The following is a 17,718-nucleotide window of genomic DNA, read 5'->3' on the forward strand; positions in this document are numbered from 1 at the left end:
CGGAAAAATTGAGTTGCCAAGTAAAGAGAAGAACAATAAGACATGGGAGTCCAAGTCAGAGAATGGACCTTTTAAGATTCGGTACAATACAATACATGAGCAATTTTCCTTCCTCATAGTTCTTAGCAAGAGCCCAATTCAGCGGCTGTTACTGAACAATTGCAGGGTTTAGGGCAAAATAAACACATCATTTAAAGAATCAATTGTTCTCTAATGCAGCCTCACCTCTCTCTACAACATTCTGCCTAGAATTGAAGGGATCAACATTTTAATGACTGTTAGCAACAGGCCAGTGTGAAGAAAGTGGACAATGACACCCACAATATGAATCCCTGTACTGTTGATAACTTTTGATTGACCCTTTACCTCTAACCTTAAGCAAGCTTCAAACAAATGTAAGCTGTGCCTTGCTACAACAGCCACATAAATCTATAACAACACTTCCTTAAGGTTACTTATATCACAGATGGTAAAGACGGACTGTAGGAAGGACCACCTGCTCCTTGAATCAACTCTTTTATTGTGGTTTGTTTTAGTTTTAGTTTTTAGGGGAGGTGAGATTTTTGTCTTTTATGGACAGGACAGCTCAAAAAGGAACATGATATGTTGGGAGGAGATCGTTGGGGTTGACATGTAGCAAAAGGGTGAGGCCTCTTTCAAATCCAGGGCCAATGCGATGGAAACTATAGCCTCTGCATAATGGGCAAACACTTTTACCACTGAGATGAACTGGTACCCCATGAAGTGGATTTTAAAAGTTTAGCCTTGCTCATGAGGGATTGTGAAGAGTGCACTTTAGAGTTTAGCTGTAAAACCCACCATTCCCTCTAAAACAGAGCATGACCTCTATGCCTAAACGCAAGGTGACACTTGAGAGGATGGGGTCTATTGGATGGGATCAAGTCAAGAGAAAGTGGTCATGACAGACAAAGAAGAAGAAAAAGGGACATTTAAAGTCACTAAAACAAACATTAAAGAATCAGAAAAAATATTAAATATGACAGCATGTCCAAAAATAAGATTCAAAAGGAATAAATGAAGAACTGTCATTGACTTGGGTTGTTGAAGGTTGTTTCCAATGTCAGATGATGCTGACTTCCCTTTTTTAGTTTGTCTGTGATCTCTAATGTGAATCAGATTGTTTCTGGCTGATTGTAACAGTTTACACGTAATTGACCCCAAATCCAAAGACCCATTGGTCAAACACCCAAACTAACCAAAATGAAAAAATCTCTATCATAAATAACAGACCCAAAATGTCTCTGTGTCTTACTACAAGCGTAGTATTAGGCAGTGGTTTTGAAAATAGTGTGAACACACATGGCAATTGGCAATTTTCTTTCATCCCTATTTTCTATTCAGTCTTTGTCCTGACCACACACCTGCGCATACATTTGAAAAATCAGACGAAGAAAATAAGCAGTTGGGTCCTTCAGAAAATGGCTGGCCCCACTCAGCATGATACCGTTAGAATCTCAAAAAATCAAAGAACACCCAGGATCCAGGCTCCTACTCCTTCACTGAGATGATGTGGTTCAGCAGTCTGACATATTAAGAAATACCTGATATATCTCTGTATACGGCTTACGAATTTCTTACCTCGGATGAATTCATTTGTCGGATGGCCTTAGAGAACTTTTTGTTTCTCCGACATGGAATAGATTGTTGCAGAAAAGGAAACAGACAGCACTGGACAATTGCCCAGGAGACTCCATTGCAATCCATTTTGTTTCCTACTCAATTTAATAAGAGAAGTATTTTAACTTCTGCGTTTCATGAAACATTTCTACTTGTACTTGTTTTTTTAAAAAGGCTCAGTTTTTATTGATGGTTCAAGTAGATCAAATCTAACAACTTTCAAAGTAAGTGTAAAAGTATTGCAGTTTGGGGATTTCTAATAGAAAGTTTGGGGTAATTTCAAAGCACATATCCCCATGAAATTGTTTAATAAATACATGTCTGTGGATGGACGTTTAATAAACCCTGTTAGCAAATATTAAGTTCATTTGCAAAAACAGATAAATGATTTTCCAAATCAAAGAAACCCAAACCAAGTTTATATCTCTTTACGGCAGAACGTTTCCACTATAACAAGGATCTTCTTTTAGAAAACTTTTCAGAGACTTTAATTGGCCCATGAAAGGCAAGTTTTTTTTCAAATGTTTCACAATTGAAGATCTGCTCCAATAGCAGGAAAGTGGTCAACTAAAGAAAAGGGTCAGCATAAAAAGTCAGTTTAGTGGGTTGCATTAGTGCATTGATCTGGAGTACTTGGAATTACTGGATGGCATCAATACTTCCACTGAAAATGAGTCTGCTATTGTTTAACTATACACCCGGTTTCTATTGGGAACCAATAAACATTTCGTAATCTGCTTCAAGCTGACAGTGACATTTTAATTATCTTAATTTCCTTTAGTATGCCTAATCAAACTTTCAAGTTCAGTGGCATACAATCTTGGCAATGGTTTTGTGTGTTGGCGTTATAAATATTGTTGATGCTGCCTTGCCTCATTAGTTGATGTCACTCATATCCTGTTTTGATTTTATGCTCAGATCAGATGGACCTGTGTGGTTTAGGTGGATTTAGGTGGCCATTAAAAATTCTAATTGCATTTAGCCATAGGGGCTCGATATACCCACAGTACAAAAACACAAGAATAAACCTGTGACTTAATGTAGCCAATGGAAGAATATACTCATATTTGACCTGATTATGCTCTCATTGGCTCTTTTGGTGGAAGTGCTTTTTTTCTTAGAGTAAGTGACAGTGAGTGATTGGCTGTCAGCAAAGAATGTGTCAAGTAGGTGTTTTGCCAATGTGCTGTTGATGAGTGGTAGTACTTCATTGCCAACAAAAATAAGATGAGCCAATTAACTGCTGATGTGCCATACATCTAACATAAAAAAAACTGACTATTTCAAATGAGCTGTCCCTGGCTCAAAACATTGTAAGGTGTGTCACAGCATTACAAAATCCAATTACACAAGCAGACACTTTGAAAACAAAATAAAAGAAAACATTTTGTGATAGAGTAGGAAAGTAGGAAGGGTGTCTGCCAACACATGCCTGCAGTGTTAGATATGAATGAGATATGCATTCTAAACGTATTTTGCCATTGCTGAGGAGACCATTCTGGACAATTTTATTAATTTTAATGCTTTGCATTTCCTCTTTGCCGAACACCCATGACAAGGTCACAATGTACAACTCTTTCTACAAAATAATCAAATAAATAGCAATAGCGAATGTACAGTTCGAGTGGCAACAAAAGGTCAAATAAGTCGATCTGTTGTGACATTGCCTTCTTTGCTCTTTTGAAACCTTTGCGAGATAAATTATATTTGGGTTATTTTACGTCTGCTTGGATAAATGTTTCACAGGGACATTTTTAAATCACGTCATAATTCACATCACATCTATATTATTGGGTCAGTGGCAATATTTTTGGAGCTACTTTGAAATGACATTGGTACTTAAGCACCAAGTACACAGAGGAAAAAGACAAACCAAACAGTGACAGTCACAGTGACAATACACCCAAATCCTCCATGCTCAGCAGGGCATCTGTCTTCCTATCATCCAAGATCTTGTTGCTGTTTGTAGTCAAGTCACCCTCACACACAAGTTCCCCGTGGCCACATTGCAAGAGACAGTCCTTTTTGTTTCTGTGCAAAGAAAAACACGGGGGTTGCTTACCCCCTTCGCTCTCTCTGACAGCAGGCCTGCAGAGCTCAGTGTATGGTTATAGCTGAGCATGCTGAAGTGAACACAGCAGCTGATCTATACAGCAGTGGTCAATCTGACATTTCCCAGAACAAAGCAGAAAGATTCTGCTTTTTAGAAAAGGTACAGTCCTTTGTAAGGATTTTTATTTATGCGCCCTTGCAGAGGTACAATGGTTGACACATACACACACTGAAAACAGATAAATTGTTCTGGAAGCAACTCTACAACTTTTGCACAGACTAAATCACTTCTGTTGACATTGGTAATCCTTGATGTTTCATTACACTTTATCACAAGGTAGACATTTTCAATTTGGAATCAAATGTCTCTACAACGTTTCAATGGAAAGGCCATGAAATATGGTACAGAAATGTCCCTTTCAAAACTGTCTTGTCCAAGGTGAGAAAATACTAACACTTTGTTAGCCCCTTCCAAATTATAGACTGAAACACAAGAAACCGTGTAGCTTGCAGCAAGAGTCTTTATATGCTTTCAGCTTTCTCTGATGCTAACTCAACTGTAGCAAAATTAGCCTCCCCTTCAAACTGCCTCAAGTCTGGGAGAAAGGCAGGCGACACACGAGAAAATCATAAAAACATAGAAAATGTTACAGTCGTGGATGGGTACACACAGGACCTTTACGGAGCAAGAGACCTTTTATTTATACATTCACTATAATTTTTAGATTTTTTTCAAAGCTAACTAAGCATTTGAAGTCCTCTTACTTGAATAGGGCTTTGGGTGCAGTGCTTATTACCAAATGTTAGCATGATAACATATAGTTATTGTAGCCTAATGCTACCCAGAGTTGCTAGCATGGCTAATTGACATAATCTTCAAATTTTAAATGGGAAAACAAAACCTCTTGTGCACTGGTCGTGTGGCATTGTCATTTTAATCCTATTAGCATGTTGACAGCATTTGACCTAAAGTACTGGTATAAAAAGGTCTATACTGCATATCAGAGTCGCTAGCATGACTGTTTGTTTTCCCCAGTAGGCCTATATCCCTGGTCTGTATGAACAATAATGTAATATCTTTTTTTATACGTGGGAACTGTGGCTATGAGTTGTCAGAAGACCAGTGAAGTATTAAACATGTTCAAGTCAAAGGCAATTTGCCATCAAGTTGAATTATCAACTAATAAAATGCCATTTAGCCCACTATCAAATCAAACAAATAAAAAACAAAGAAGCATAATGTTGTCCTCATTTTCAAAATTAGACATAAATCCATGTACCCTCAGCTGTTATTGCCTCTGTTTATCTTTGAGCGTGCATGCATGCAGTTGTCTTTCTTTTCTTTTCTTTTTTTATTGTTGCCAGGGAAGGCTGGCCTGCATGCCTCAGCCTCGGCTTGGTCCTGAGAGTTTATGGACACAGAATGCTGATTACTTGTGCTCTCCATTATAGCACTGTCACAAACACGTCCAATTAATGCCAATTTACCAGCTCCTCGCAGACATGCCCTGACCAGTATCAACCCTGCATGAAAGCTTTTATTGTTTAAAAAGTACTTTACTCTTCTACAACATACCGGAAGCCCTAGGCTACATCTATTTGAAGCCAGTACTGGATTGTGTTTAATAATGTTTGCCTTTGCACCGCCTGTCATAAAATCAAATGAGTGCTCACAAAGGAAACACGGCATGTTGGGGAAATATCATAAAATGCTGTTTTTGCTGGTGTTCATTTTGATGAATTTACATTTTATTAATAATGCAGACGTCAGGCACACTCCCCTTTTATGAAAGAAGAACATGCGCACAGACAATTATCCCACATAGCCGTTAACTGCAGGTAGAAGGGTAAAAGCAACGAAAAATACCACAATTATTTTTTAATTGCTCTGGAAACAGAAACATTAAAATGGCATGTTCAGCCACTCTGGCGTTTATTTTCCTCTTTCTACTTTTTTTTCTTCTTATTTTTCAGGGAAGAAGCCATGATGTCCACTTATTTTGAGACTGTGGAGGACCTGTTGGCCTCTTTCGGACCGGTTCGTGACTGTGCCAAAGATAACGGTGGCTGCAAGAAGAACTTTAAGTGTGTGTCTGACAGGCAGTTAGAGTCATCTGGCTGTATGGTAAGTGTAATGTTTCTTTTATGGACTCATTCAGGGTTCAGCCATGACTCACTTTATTTCATCTGTGTTTATGAAAAGCCATGTTCATAATAAATATATATATATATATATAATGTAAAACATTTAACAATGGGGCAGGTTAGATGCAGGCTAAGAAGTCCATATTAGGACATACAGAAAAACGCATAGTTAAGAGGTGGTGTGTCCCATGAGAGGTGTGTTCGTCATTTATAGAACTGTGTGATTAAAAAGACAAGAAGTAGCATTTATTGTCCGTGCTGGCTGTCACTTGATTGGGTGCTGAGCTCTGGCTAACCAGCTAGCAAAGCTTAGAAGGTTTTGACATGTGAGATCAGTGAGGCAGCAGACTACGAACACACTAGAACGAGCTGATTTAAGCTTTCAGTCTGGTCCCGCACACAGCCTCATAGTTATGCTGTCTGAGCGACTAGCATTAAAAACTTGTCACGTTAAGCTGTAACTCTGCACCATCAATGTCCCATAGGGGATCATTGAAAAATTCAGGAATCAGGAGACTCATTCCGGGGAAACAATAAAGTTGAAATATTGAGCAGTGCTTGTGCTACTTAGTAGTTATTGCAGGACTTGTGTTGAAGTGATGGATTTTTAAAAAATCCTTCATTTGCATAATCACTTCTTTTTTTATGTTTCTCTCCAAAGATATTGCCACTCATTAAATTTGCATGCCATCTGCTGTATACAGTAGCATTGCATTTATGTGATATTTCCAAAAACTCCATTATAGTTTATGTGCTGTTTACAGAAATAATGAGAATTCTTTGGTGTTACTGTTTGCTATTTAACGTGGGGACACTTTGGGGCCTATGGTGTGCTGCGGTCATGACTCAAGCTAAACTTTTGACAGTATGATACCATGCCTTCTCACCAGCTTAAAGTAGATTAATGGCTACCAGTAAAAAATAATAAACTAGGAATACAACTATAGTACTTAAATGAATATTCCCTTTATGGGTATGTATCGATTTGTGCAGAAAATCTATTAAATATGTAACTTTAATCTTTTCATGAACTGTCTTAGTTTGTTCCTCTTTGATTTATAATCCTATATTTGATTTTGGATGTTACTTTGTAAACTGGAGTGCAAAAGCGCTCTTGGCTCCTGGCATATTTACAAGTTCAGGGTGACTGGAAGCTTCCATTGCCAGGATTTTGACAGTATAGGGCGGGCCTGGGTTGTAAAGTAATTAAATTGATGATCCATCCCAATTGCTGGTGGATGGTTTGGTGAGTCATTAAGAGCTGGGACGGAGCTATAAATTCACTGCTGGTGTGTGTGTGTGTGTGTGTGTGTGTGTGTGTGTGTGTGTGTGTGTGTGTGTGTGTGTGTGTGTGTGTGTGTGTGTGTGTGTGTGTGTGTGTGTGTGTGTGTGTGTGTGTGTGTGTGTGTGTGTGTGTGTGTGTGTGTGTGTGTGTGTGCGCGCCAAAGTCAAAAACTGAAACTGAAATTGCATGATTTTTGCTTTTTCAATGACTGGTTCTACCCAAAGAAACTCCACTAATAATATGCATGCAAACCTTTTCCAGTGAAACATCTCACCTTTTGTTGCATTACACAACACCTGATGTTGAATATGAATGATGAATAACTGCAGGCAAACAGTCCACGCAGCCATGCACCTATTTATTGTTAGTAAGATTTTCACTCTGACCTTCGTTCACCTTTTCTTTTTCTATAGAGATGAAGTTATTCAGCCCATTCACTCTGTCTTTCTCGCAGTTTACCTCCTACCGTGTTACCATGGCAACGAGTCTATATTAATAAAACTGAGTCATATCCCCCATCATTCTTCAGAACCAGGACTATTACGGCCTTGACACAATAAGTAGCTCCAGGTAGTTTTTTTTTTTTTTTTTTTTTCTGTGCCTAAGATAATTGTTTGTCTACTTGTAGTTATTAAAAACATGTTGACAGTATTTCGTTTATCTTTTTGTTGATATTAATAATATCAAGAGGTCTCCAACATGTTTTAGGTATTCTTCTGTTGGAAATTTAGAAAATGTATTAAAAAAAAAGATATCTGTATGAACAGAGGTGGTGCAACATGTCAGTCTGTTCAGACCAACACAATGGAATGTGGCTTCCAATGGAGGAGCATTTCATGCATCTTGTGCCTTTGTCAATCTGTGATATGACGTACTGTATTTCACATGTTGTTGCTTTGGCTTAAAGGACTGGACATGCACCTTGGCATAAGTTCATTTTCTCTCCAATTTGAACCAACCAAATTTAACATTTGACTTTATTAATGCAAAAATATTTGAATATATTGTTTGTCGTATAGTATACATGTTTTATGTTCTAATATTTCATATCATGAGGCTTTTTTTGTGAATGTTTCACATGGCTGAAATAGCTGATATTTGTAAAATAATTTACAGTGACACCTGCACCAGTATTCCTAACCATGTTTTATGTATTTTCCCATTGGTAGTAGCATTTGCATCATATGCAGGTCTGGAGAACAAATTGGAATGGGCAGTTTCTCTGATGAAAGCCATGCTAGGAAGATGAATCTTTAGTAGCACCAGAGGTGGAAAGAGAGTGTATGAAATATAAATGAGTCTTGGCTAATAAGAGCCTTGGATTGTTTGCTGAACTCAAGCCTCTGGAAATATTTATGGGTGTTTTTCACATGCATGTGGAAGTGTGTCGTCTTCTGCAGCTGACCACCAATGCATGCAGAACCGAACTTGCAGGAATGCGAAATTAGTACCAAAAAGAAAAAAGGATTAAAGCTGGGGGTTTTTTTCTCTCCTTTGCACCTCATCTTAACGTATGAAGACTTTATGAGTAATTGAACCCACTCTTTCAGACAGTCAAAATCAATGAACTGTTGCATTAAAATAATTCAGATCCGTCTCACACCTTCACATGCTGATTTATACGCTCACAAACGTACTGACAAAGCCTTCTAGCTCTCACAGATTAACTCTGAGAATCACAGACACAGTGGTGTTATTTTCTTTCCGTGACTCTTTTGGCTTGGTGTAATTTTATTCAGCCTTGTCAGAGCGGGTGCTAACACAGAGGCGCGACATGCCACGTGGAGGGCTTAAAATCCTTTCTCAGAGTCGGTCCCTGAAGGTTGTCTGCTGGTCTTAAGACAGTTGAAATACATTTTACAAAGATTTAATTCTAGTCTGAGACATTTTCCGAAGTTTTCGAGACATTGCTTGTTCCGTTTTTTCTGCCTCTGCTGAGACAATGACAGGTGGTTTATTCTGCTGCTTGCTAACCTCATTTTATAACAACAGCTGTTGGGCACACACAAACACACACACACACGACAGTAATGTTTTGTGCCATACTTTTCACCGCTTGGCTCATCAAACATTGGTTGGTCATATTTTACACGACAGAAGCAATGTGTTGGGTGACATTGTAGATTTTTTTGTTTGCTTTTTGCATTACAGCCTGCACTTGTTTTTGTATGTCACACTTACTCTTTCCCACAGTTTACAGTGGACAGTGTATGGTCACTAGAAATACTAGTGACCGAGTTACTTTCACATTATTTCTGCCTATTTCTTTAGATGATTATCTATGCTATTCATTATATTTGAATGCAATGAGAGTTCTCATTCTATTGTAAAGTGTCAACTCTTTTTCCTTCTTTGACTGTTAACATAGACATTATTGGTGCTGCTGATACCGGAGGCATTTTTTTTAATACAAAAGTACAAAATTCAAAATAAAAGCATGACAAAGATGTTTTGAAATGCAAAATAATGCAACTTAAAAATGATGGTAAAAGTGTGATTAACTTTACCAAAATGAATTTCAGCTATTAATTATGAATGAAAAAAATCATCTACAACCTACAGAGCCCCTAATGGGTCATGGGTATGAATCAAACTATGCAGGTGAGAACCAGGTCAGATTGTTGGTGCTAACAAGAAACAGTCACTTGTACACGTTCCTGGTGCATGTAAATCTGTCTCGATGGCACCAGAAACTCCTGCTCACAGGACACTTCCTGCTTCTAGTTTAGTTATAATCTGACTTTATATTTGCACGCCTCCCCAAACTCTAAGAGGCAATGAAGCGGTTACGTCTAGATAATGCCAAATACATCTCCTTTTTGAACAAAACCATCAAACACTTACAGACTTTATGGGAACATGGTGTGAAACTGGTGATGCCCCTTTTCTTCCCATTACTGCGTCTTTCGCTCCTCAGGCAGAGAAAAGCGTGCGATGCGTTTACTGTTATTGCTGCTTTTTTTTTTCTTTTTCTCCACTCTCTCTTGATGATACATGCAAGATAGCGCAGTTCAAGATGTGTCGACGTGACACCAAATGAAGTTCCAAGACCTCTTGTCATCTTGGCTGTCAGCCATGTTGAATGTAAATCGTTAAAAAGAAGAAAAAAAAAACGTACACACAATATCTAAGTCCTGTTTTAATTATGTTGCAACACAATAGCAGAGAAGTGAACAGAATTTCAACAAGCAGATGTGTTTCTGTGGGGGCGACCAGCAACCATCTAGCTTTTGCCCAGCGGTGTGGAATGAATGGTCAAATTCGTGTTGGACCTGTGGTCAATGTGCCGTGTCATCCGCTGTGTTTGTGAGAACGAGGGGGTATTACTGATGCACTCGCTGAACTCTCCCGAGGCTGCTCGGTGAAGTTCAGAACTCTGTGAACACGGCTTTTCCTGGTCGCTTGCCATATTTAAAGTTTAACTTTGACAACTGCAGCCGCCTGTGGTTTCTTTGCTTTTAGAAAATAGTGGCATGCTTTTTTTTTTTTTTTTAAATGATTTCTTCATGGCACATTGTTGTATCCTGCTACAGTATCCGTCTTGTTAATGGAAGTACTCAGAGGCTGAGCAGATGGGAGGGTATTAGTAGCCCATCGTTCATCAGTTGATGTCCCTTTTGGGACGTCTCTAGTGAAGTTGTACGGATGCATGGTTGGCAAAGACATATTTTTTTTTAAACTTCACTCGCTAATGAAAAGTTTAATTTTGGCCTGTCAAACCCCAAACCGTTTTCAAAGAGTTCTGCGAAGAGGGAGGCTATTTTCTCCAATCCCATCTTAAGGTGCTTGTATAATGTACAAGACAAGAAGAGTTTATTAAAATGTGCAGCTCACTCCAAAAGTCAGGAATAAAATGATGAGTTGTCAGTGTGGAGCCAGATTTCCACTCGGTTGCTTCTGGTTTGCATAAAGAGTCAGCAGGGAGGGAAAATGGCAGCTCCACCCAAACAGAAGTTTTGAGCAAACCCTATTCCTCTAATCCCTCTACCCACACTCCCCCCCCCATATGTCCCCACTGTGCTATGTTCCTGACAACAGAGCATCATGGCTCCCCCTGCTACACTGCACAGCTCAGTTTACCTCATTACCACTGACTCTCAGTGCTTCATCATTTAAAGGGAAACATTCCTTCAGCCTTGCACTTTGACACTGTTTGCTGAACGCTGCATCAAGTGCATCGTTCACAACAAAGATCCACATCGAAGGCTGGTTGTGGAGTTGGAGTGAAACATCAGCATGTTCATTTTTTATTTTCCACACACAACAAAATAAAACGTGAACATTCACATCTACAGAAAACGTGAGCCATGTAAATATGGGAATATTTCAGTACCTCACTGTACTATAAGAAAAGATGCATTCAGCTTCTTTTGATCGCATTAAGTGCTCACTATTTTGTCCCTTCAGACGCACCATACTCTCCAGACTAGTATGTCCCTGTAGTCACAGTGACGGAGAGGATCGACCTCACTGCTCATTTGAATATTTCATTTCACGTTTAAAACAACTCTCAGACAGTCGCCAGTCCAAAGTATTATCCATCAACACAATGCAGCTTGTAAACCAGGAATGTTGGGAAGCTCGACACACCAGAACCAAATTAATAACACAATAATGTGCAAACATTGGCAAGTGCTGCTGCACTTTTATTTTCTATTTAATTCATATTATTCAAATTGTTTTTTTCAATTGGAATCACTCGCAGTCAGTTCAAGCTGGCGATGCAAGACACGCATGAAGGAATGAGAAGACGGTCTTTTAAATCGATCCCGAATAACAGGTTAGAGAACTCAGGTTAATATCCTTTTCCCCCTATTTTATTAAACAAAGGTGGAGTCGTTTCTCCACATGAAATGCAGATCATATCTGGTATTATCTGTGGCATATGTGGGGCGCAGAGAAGCAATTGATGGTACACGGCTATAATAACTCGTAATAACCTCGACGTGCATCTTTTATTATCTGTGTCTCATACTCGACGCTCCATTTTGAAAATCTATAGAATATAGATTTCATAACTAAGCATGATCCAAACAAGGAAACATTTGCAACTAATTTGAACTAAAAACTGCCCTATAATTTTTTTGTTTTTTTTTCTGTCAAGGTGCAGCTTTCATATTAGTCTCTCTGTGTTTTCCTGCTACAAACAGAACATAACTCATTAGCAGACAATGTCTCCATGGTCTTCATGATCAAAGACAGTAAATCACAGCAGCTCCTAAAAGCCTTTTGGCGATCAACTTGAGCTGATAGCAGGAGAGTCAGAGACGAAGCTCGTCTCCGACTCGTCGACTTATTATCACTGAAGAAAGTTGGAGACATGGCCTTTAAATACAGACATTATCCTGCTACGCTGAGCACATACAGACAGATTCTCATTGTGCAGAGAGACAATGATATCATGTTTATATGCCACACAAAACCCAGAAACAGAGGCTAAATTTATCTTCATAAGCATAGTATATTTTTTTGCCTGTAGCCAGAAACGTCCCAAAAAGCTGAGAGATAACTCCGTGTTTTTTTTGTTCTAAACAGAAGATTAAGCATGAAGTCTGAATTCACATAAATCTGAGCAACAAACAGCTGGGTTGAGACTCCTTTTTTTTTTTTTTTTTTTTTTTTTCACCCTCTCTCCTCACATGAGATATCGCACCCTTGCAAGTTCTTTTTGCTCATGCTGCAAAAAAAAGTGTTGTGCCTAATTTAACCCGTTTGAGCAGCACAGTAGAGCTGCGGGGCATGCATCCCCGCCACTTTTAAAACCAGATTAAGCTGTCACATAATGCTTTTAGACTATTTGATTTTCACCCCCTCCCACACACACGCACACACACACACACACACACACCACCCCCGACACCCTGTCAGTGTGATTTAAAGCTTCTCTGTTCCCAAGAATCTGTCTTTTCTCTCTGTGAGGTTTTGTTTGTGCGTTCTCATTATCTGTATTTTTATCATCCAAAACTGTGTCTTTTATCTTCAGTGTGTACAGCATTTTATTTTATTTATTTTTTTATTTTTTTAAGTTGTGCTCCGTCGTCAAGGCGGAGGTCACAGTGGGAATACAAAAAAAAAAAAAAAAAGATTGATCGCTGACTGTCAAGACTTTTGGAAAGCATCTCTTCCTGCGAAGTGTGCAAACCTATGAACATCTGGCATCGTCTTATTTTGACAAGATTATTAGGAAGTACGGTTCTCAATGGATCACTCTCAGTTCCTGATTAAAGCTGAGGACACTAATGGCTAATTAGCAGAATGAATCGCATCAATTCAGACAGAGCGAGCGTCATTTGGTGTAGGTGATCTATGTGCGCAGGATGATTTCATGCATATGGCTGCTTATGTATTCCTCAAACCTGCTTAGTTCATGTTTTAATCCCTGGAAGTACATTCAGGAGTGACTTACCATTACTCTGCAGTTTAATGTCATCATAAAATTCTCATTTGGAATCGGCCCAAGAGGAGGCAAACATAGTCAAACTTAAGTGTTTAATGTGAACATCACGTGCTTTAACGCGTGCATTAAGAATATATGCAGGCAGAGAAATGTCCATATGAATTCACTCCATCAGATTCTTTGGGGAGGCAGAAGCTCAGCCTGCAGGGACATTTGTTGGGAACCAGAGAGTTGCCGGTCCAAGTCCCAAATGTGGAAATTGGTCTAGCGGTGAGCGGAGAGGTGCAAGTTCACTTCCTGAGCACTGCTGATGTGCCCTTGAGCAAGTCGCCGACATTTGCAAAATTAGGGGCGTTACTAGGTCGACCGAAAGACGGCCGTGTTGTAGCTTACCAGGAGGCTGAAGACCTGCTTCAACCTCCACCTCTTTGTCCGTTACTGGTGGAGTCAAATGGCGACGTCAATGAGACAAAATCCATGATCAATAAAGTCGCTGTTTGGGAAAGACTGAAAAAGGGCTTTCTTTTTTTTTTCTTCTTCATTTATGATTTGAACACTTCTGCAGCCAAGAGAGATCCGATGTAACTTTATCTTCATGTTCATTTTCCCCCATTTTTGATACAATTGCTTTCATCCAATCTTATGAGATAGAGGTCTTAATACGATAAGGCAATCTTGGCATTATAGGAAAGCTAATTATGAGGAAAGAGCTGCTTGATTACTATGTGTTGAGTCACTTTTGGTATTCACTGTTCATCTTTATCATTGCATTAAATAGTCCTACAAACTGTCACACCTCCTGTAATTTAACTGCTTACGTGTGTTTATATACGTCTATGTAGGATAGTTGTTCCATAAATTAGAGAGAAAATCTTGCGGAGGTGATGAGAAGTAAAGCCTGACATGAGTGTGCAGCTCTTCCATCATTTGAATAAGCTGAAGGTGACATTGTTGGCAAATCAGTTTGTTTCCTCTCCAGCTTGTTCCCCGTGTTAAAAACTTATACTGGATGATTTATTTATTTATTTTTGTGTCAGCTACAGCCTTGATAACTGGAGCACGGCAGCTGCTCGGAGGGATTTCAAGGCTTCACAGGCCTCACATTTGGAAGTTGTTTGCTTTCCACTTTGATACGTTATTGCCGAGGAGATGTTACAAAAAAAGGTGGACGATGGATCAACTGCAGATTTGCATCATGTCCATTACTCTTAGCCCATATGAAGTTACCTGGCTGAGACGCTTGGTCACATGATTTAACACAATATAAACTAGTGTTTAGTCCCTCTCCACTCCTGTAACTCTTGTAGATGTGCCAACAAAACCAATGCTGTCTTCTCTTTATTGTATCCTAGACCTGACTGCCCTTCTTATTTCCCCTGTCCTGAATTACATAACCCACCAAATGAGCCTTTCATTGGTGCTGCGACCTCAGTTTAATCAAAAACTAAGTAAAAAAAAATCACTGCTGGCATCAGGGTTCTTTCAGCGGAACATACACTGACATTAAGGATCAGATAGTCGAACGAGGAGTTTAACCCTCTGCAGTCTTTACAGTCAAACACAGCCGAACGGCAAGAAAACCACTTTACGCCAACATTATGTTTATGTGTTGGCAAAGTCCCAAAAGTAAGAAAAAAACAACATTCCCATGCATGTGGAATGCATTTAATGTTACACTCTTGGATGACCTTTCTAATTCTGGGCACATCTGTACATTATAAAGTACACATATGTTAATGTGTTACACAAACTTGACTTCAAGTTTGGCTCTGCCATTTTCTACCACTGGATCACCCCCCCATCACCACTACCACCACTTCAATACCTAACAAGGCATTTTATTTTTGTTATTTATTTCTGGCTTGTTTTTATTTATTTATTTTTACTTTATTTTTATTTTTATGATTTTTTTTTTTTTTCTTTTTTGGGGGGGGTGCCTCAGAGACAGCAGCTGATATTAACAGTTTTAGACGGAGGATTAAAACACAGAGGGGGTTTTCACAGACAAAAACAGCAAATCATGCAAAGCTACTCTATTGGGTGAAAATGAGCAAACTATTGTAGTAAGAATTAAAGCTTCCTTTCTAAGCCTGACCTTATTTTTAGAAGACACTTAGTTACTCAGTTACATTCATTTAAGTCACTTAATGTCTGACAATATTACCTGTTCCTCCATTGTCATGCGTTTACCTTTTTACTGTGTATGTCCAAAAAGGAAACAGAGACAGACATGCTGTATGCACATCCGTGGGAAACATTCATTTGTTTTGTATTATAGGCTGCTTTACACACACCGACAGTACATGGGAACTGTTTCAACAAACCGGTTCCCCTTGTGAGACTTTTCCTTTGTAATTCTTTAATGTAACAGCCAAACTGGGAGGGGGAGCCAACTCCCCTCAGTTTGGAGGTCATCTGTCAGCAGCTCTCTAAAAAAGTTCCTGTTGGTACATGACAAAAAAGAACACCAGCAAATTGTCTGGTGAGCCTGATCAAGTGCTGAGCAGAAAGAGATGTCCATGTCGGGGTCAATAAAACATCCTTGATCAAATTTTTAGTGTTTGAGTATGCTGAATCTGAAATATATATATTTTTTGCTTTCTGCTAAGTTCCTGTGAAAAGTCTTTATCAAGGTCTATTTTAACTTCAGAAAAGATGCTACCATAGAAACTCTCGAGGTTAATAAGATGAATAAGAAAGTACGGCTTCTTATGGTGCACTCACACTGTACAGTGTCTAAGCATGCATCGCCCTCAAAGTCTCGTTCGTCTGACTACTGTGAGTGCTTCGATCAGTGCTCAAGCATGGTTTGCTCCCTTGACCCTGGCATGGAGGACGTGTTCTTTGGCACGGTACGGTTGCTGATGTGTGAATGGAAGAACGGGTACGCAACCTGCACATGAAGTACAATCGAACTCGCCTTCATGATCGAGAAATAAGATAAGATGTGATAATCCTGTATTCATCTCACCAGCGGAGAAATGTACAGTGTTACAGCAGCAAAGCAGGATAGCAGAAGAAAATCACACAGTGCAAAAAAATGTAAATAGATCAAAATATAAGTGTACAAAAAAATATGCATCGAAAACAATAATCAAGAGCTAATATAAAAATATGCATCAATTAAAGAGCTAGTAAAATTGGTTGGATCAAATCCTGGAGTGTTAATGCTATTTCTGACTAAAATGACTCTTCGTGTAAGTCAGTGAAGTGGAGTCTTCTTTGTTGTTTTCCGCACTTTGCAGACACAGACTGGGCCGTGCATGCCTTTGGGGGGCAATCGTGCTTTAGTTTGGTACAGGACAACTGGACCCAGTCTGAGTGTGCCCTTAACACGTGTTAAAAGTAAAGAGTATAGTAATCAAAACAAGTCCTTCTGTTGTTTTGTTTTTTTTCTTTCCCCCAGTGTATTTTTATTCAAACAAGTTTAAGACATACACTGCAATTAAGATGCTGTCAACATTTTTCTTTTTTCTTTTTTACAGAGACATTTAAGAACCCAGAATCGCTCCTCCCTGTAAACAACCCTCCCAGTCATTCTATCGCAGTTAAATGGCTTATTTAAAGAGTTGTCATTACAGTGATAAACCAACCAAAACAATTTATCTCTAAAATGAACAAATCAGTGCATGTCAGTTATTTTTCCCCATCAGCATTTTTTCTCGCCTCTGAGCTGAGCCAGCAGAAAAGTTCATCAAGTGTTCAACACTCTTTAGTCTACATACAAGAAGGATAATGGCCTCTGAATCCCAAACTGGAGGAAATTAAGCAGCCAAGTCATTAATGGTTAGTAGATTTACATTTTTAATGGAGTCAAGCACTGTTTTATTTGCATCTGCTGTTGATGCATTTATACTAAATTTGTATTTATTTTGCTGTAGGAAATATAACTCATTAAGAACACATTAAATGTTGTACAGTGAATTGGCATGCAGGAATGGGACCCAGTAAACTCCTTTGGATTTCCCTGTGTCTAAATGGTAAATGGACTTTTCTAGTCTTCTGACTTCTCAAAGTGTCTTTACACCACAGCTCACACCTACACGCTGATAAAAGAGGTTGCTATGTAAAGTGACCATCAGAAGTAACTACTCCAGTTCATACCTGTAGACACCGCTAACCAAGCAGCGGGATAAATTTGGGGTGTGTCTCGTCACATCTGAAATATGGCTGCAGGAGCTGGGGATTGAACCATCAACCT

General features: G+C 39.0%; 1 protein-coding gene across 1 annotated transcript in view; it reads left to right on the forward strand.

Moving 5' to 3' along the window:
- astn2 (astrotactin 2) overlaps positions 1–17,718 on the forward strand; it is a 278,125-nt gene that overhangs the window by 167,605 nt on the left and 92,802 nt on the right. Inside the window, exon 11 of the mRNA XM_079363577.1 lies at positions 5,665–5,815. Coding sequence (XP_079219703.1) covers positions 5,665–5,815 — 151 coding nt within the window. The remainder of the gene's footprint in view (positions 1–5,664; positions 5,816–17,718) is intronic.

The sequence above is a fragment of the Symphodus melops genome, assembly GCF_947650265.1.
Source record: "Symphodus melops genome assembly, chromosome: 16".
In the NCBI taxonomy this organism is placed as follows: domain Eukaryota; kingdom Metazoa; phylum Chordata; class Actinopteri; order Labriformes; family Labridae; genus Symphodus; species Symphodus melops.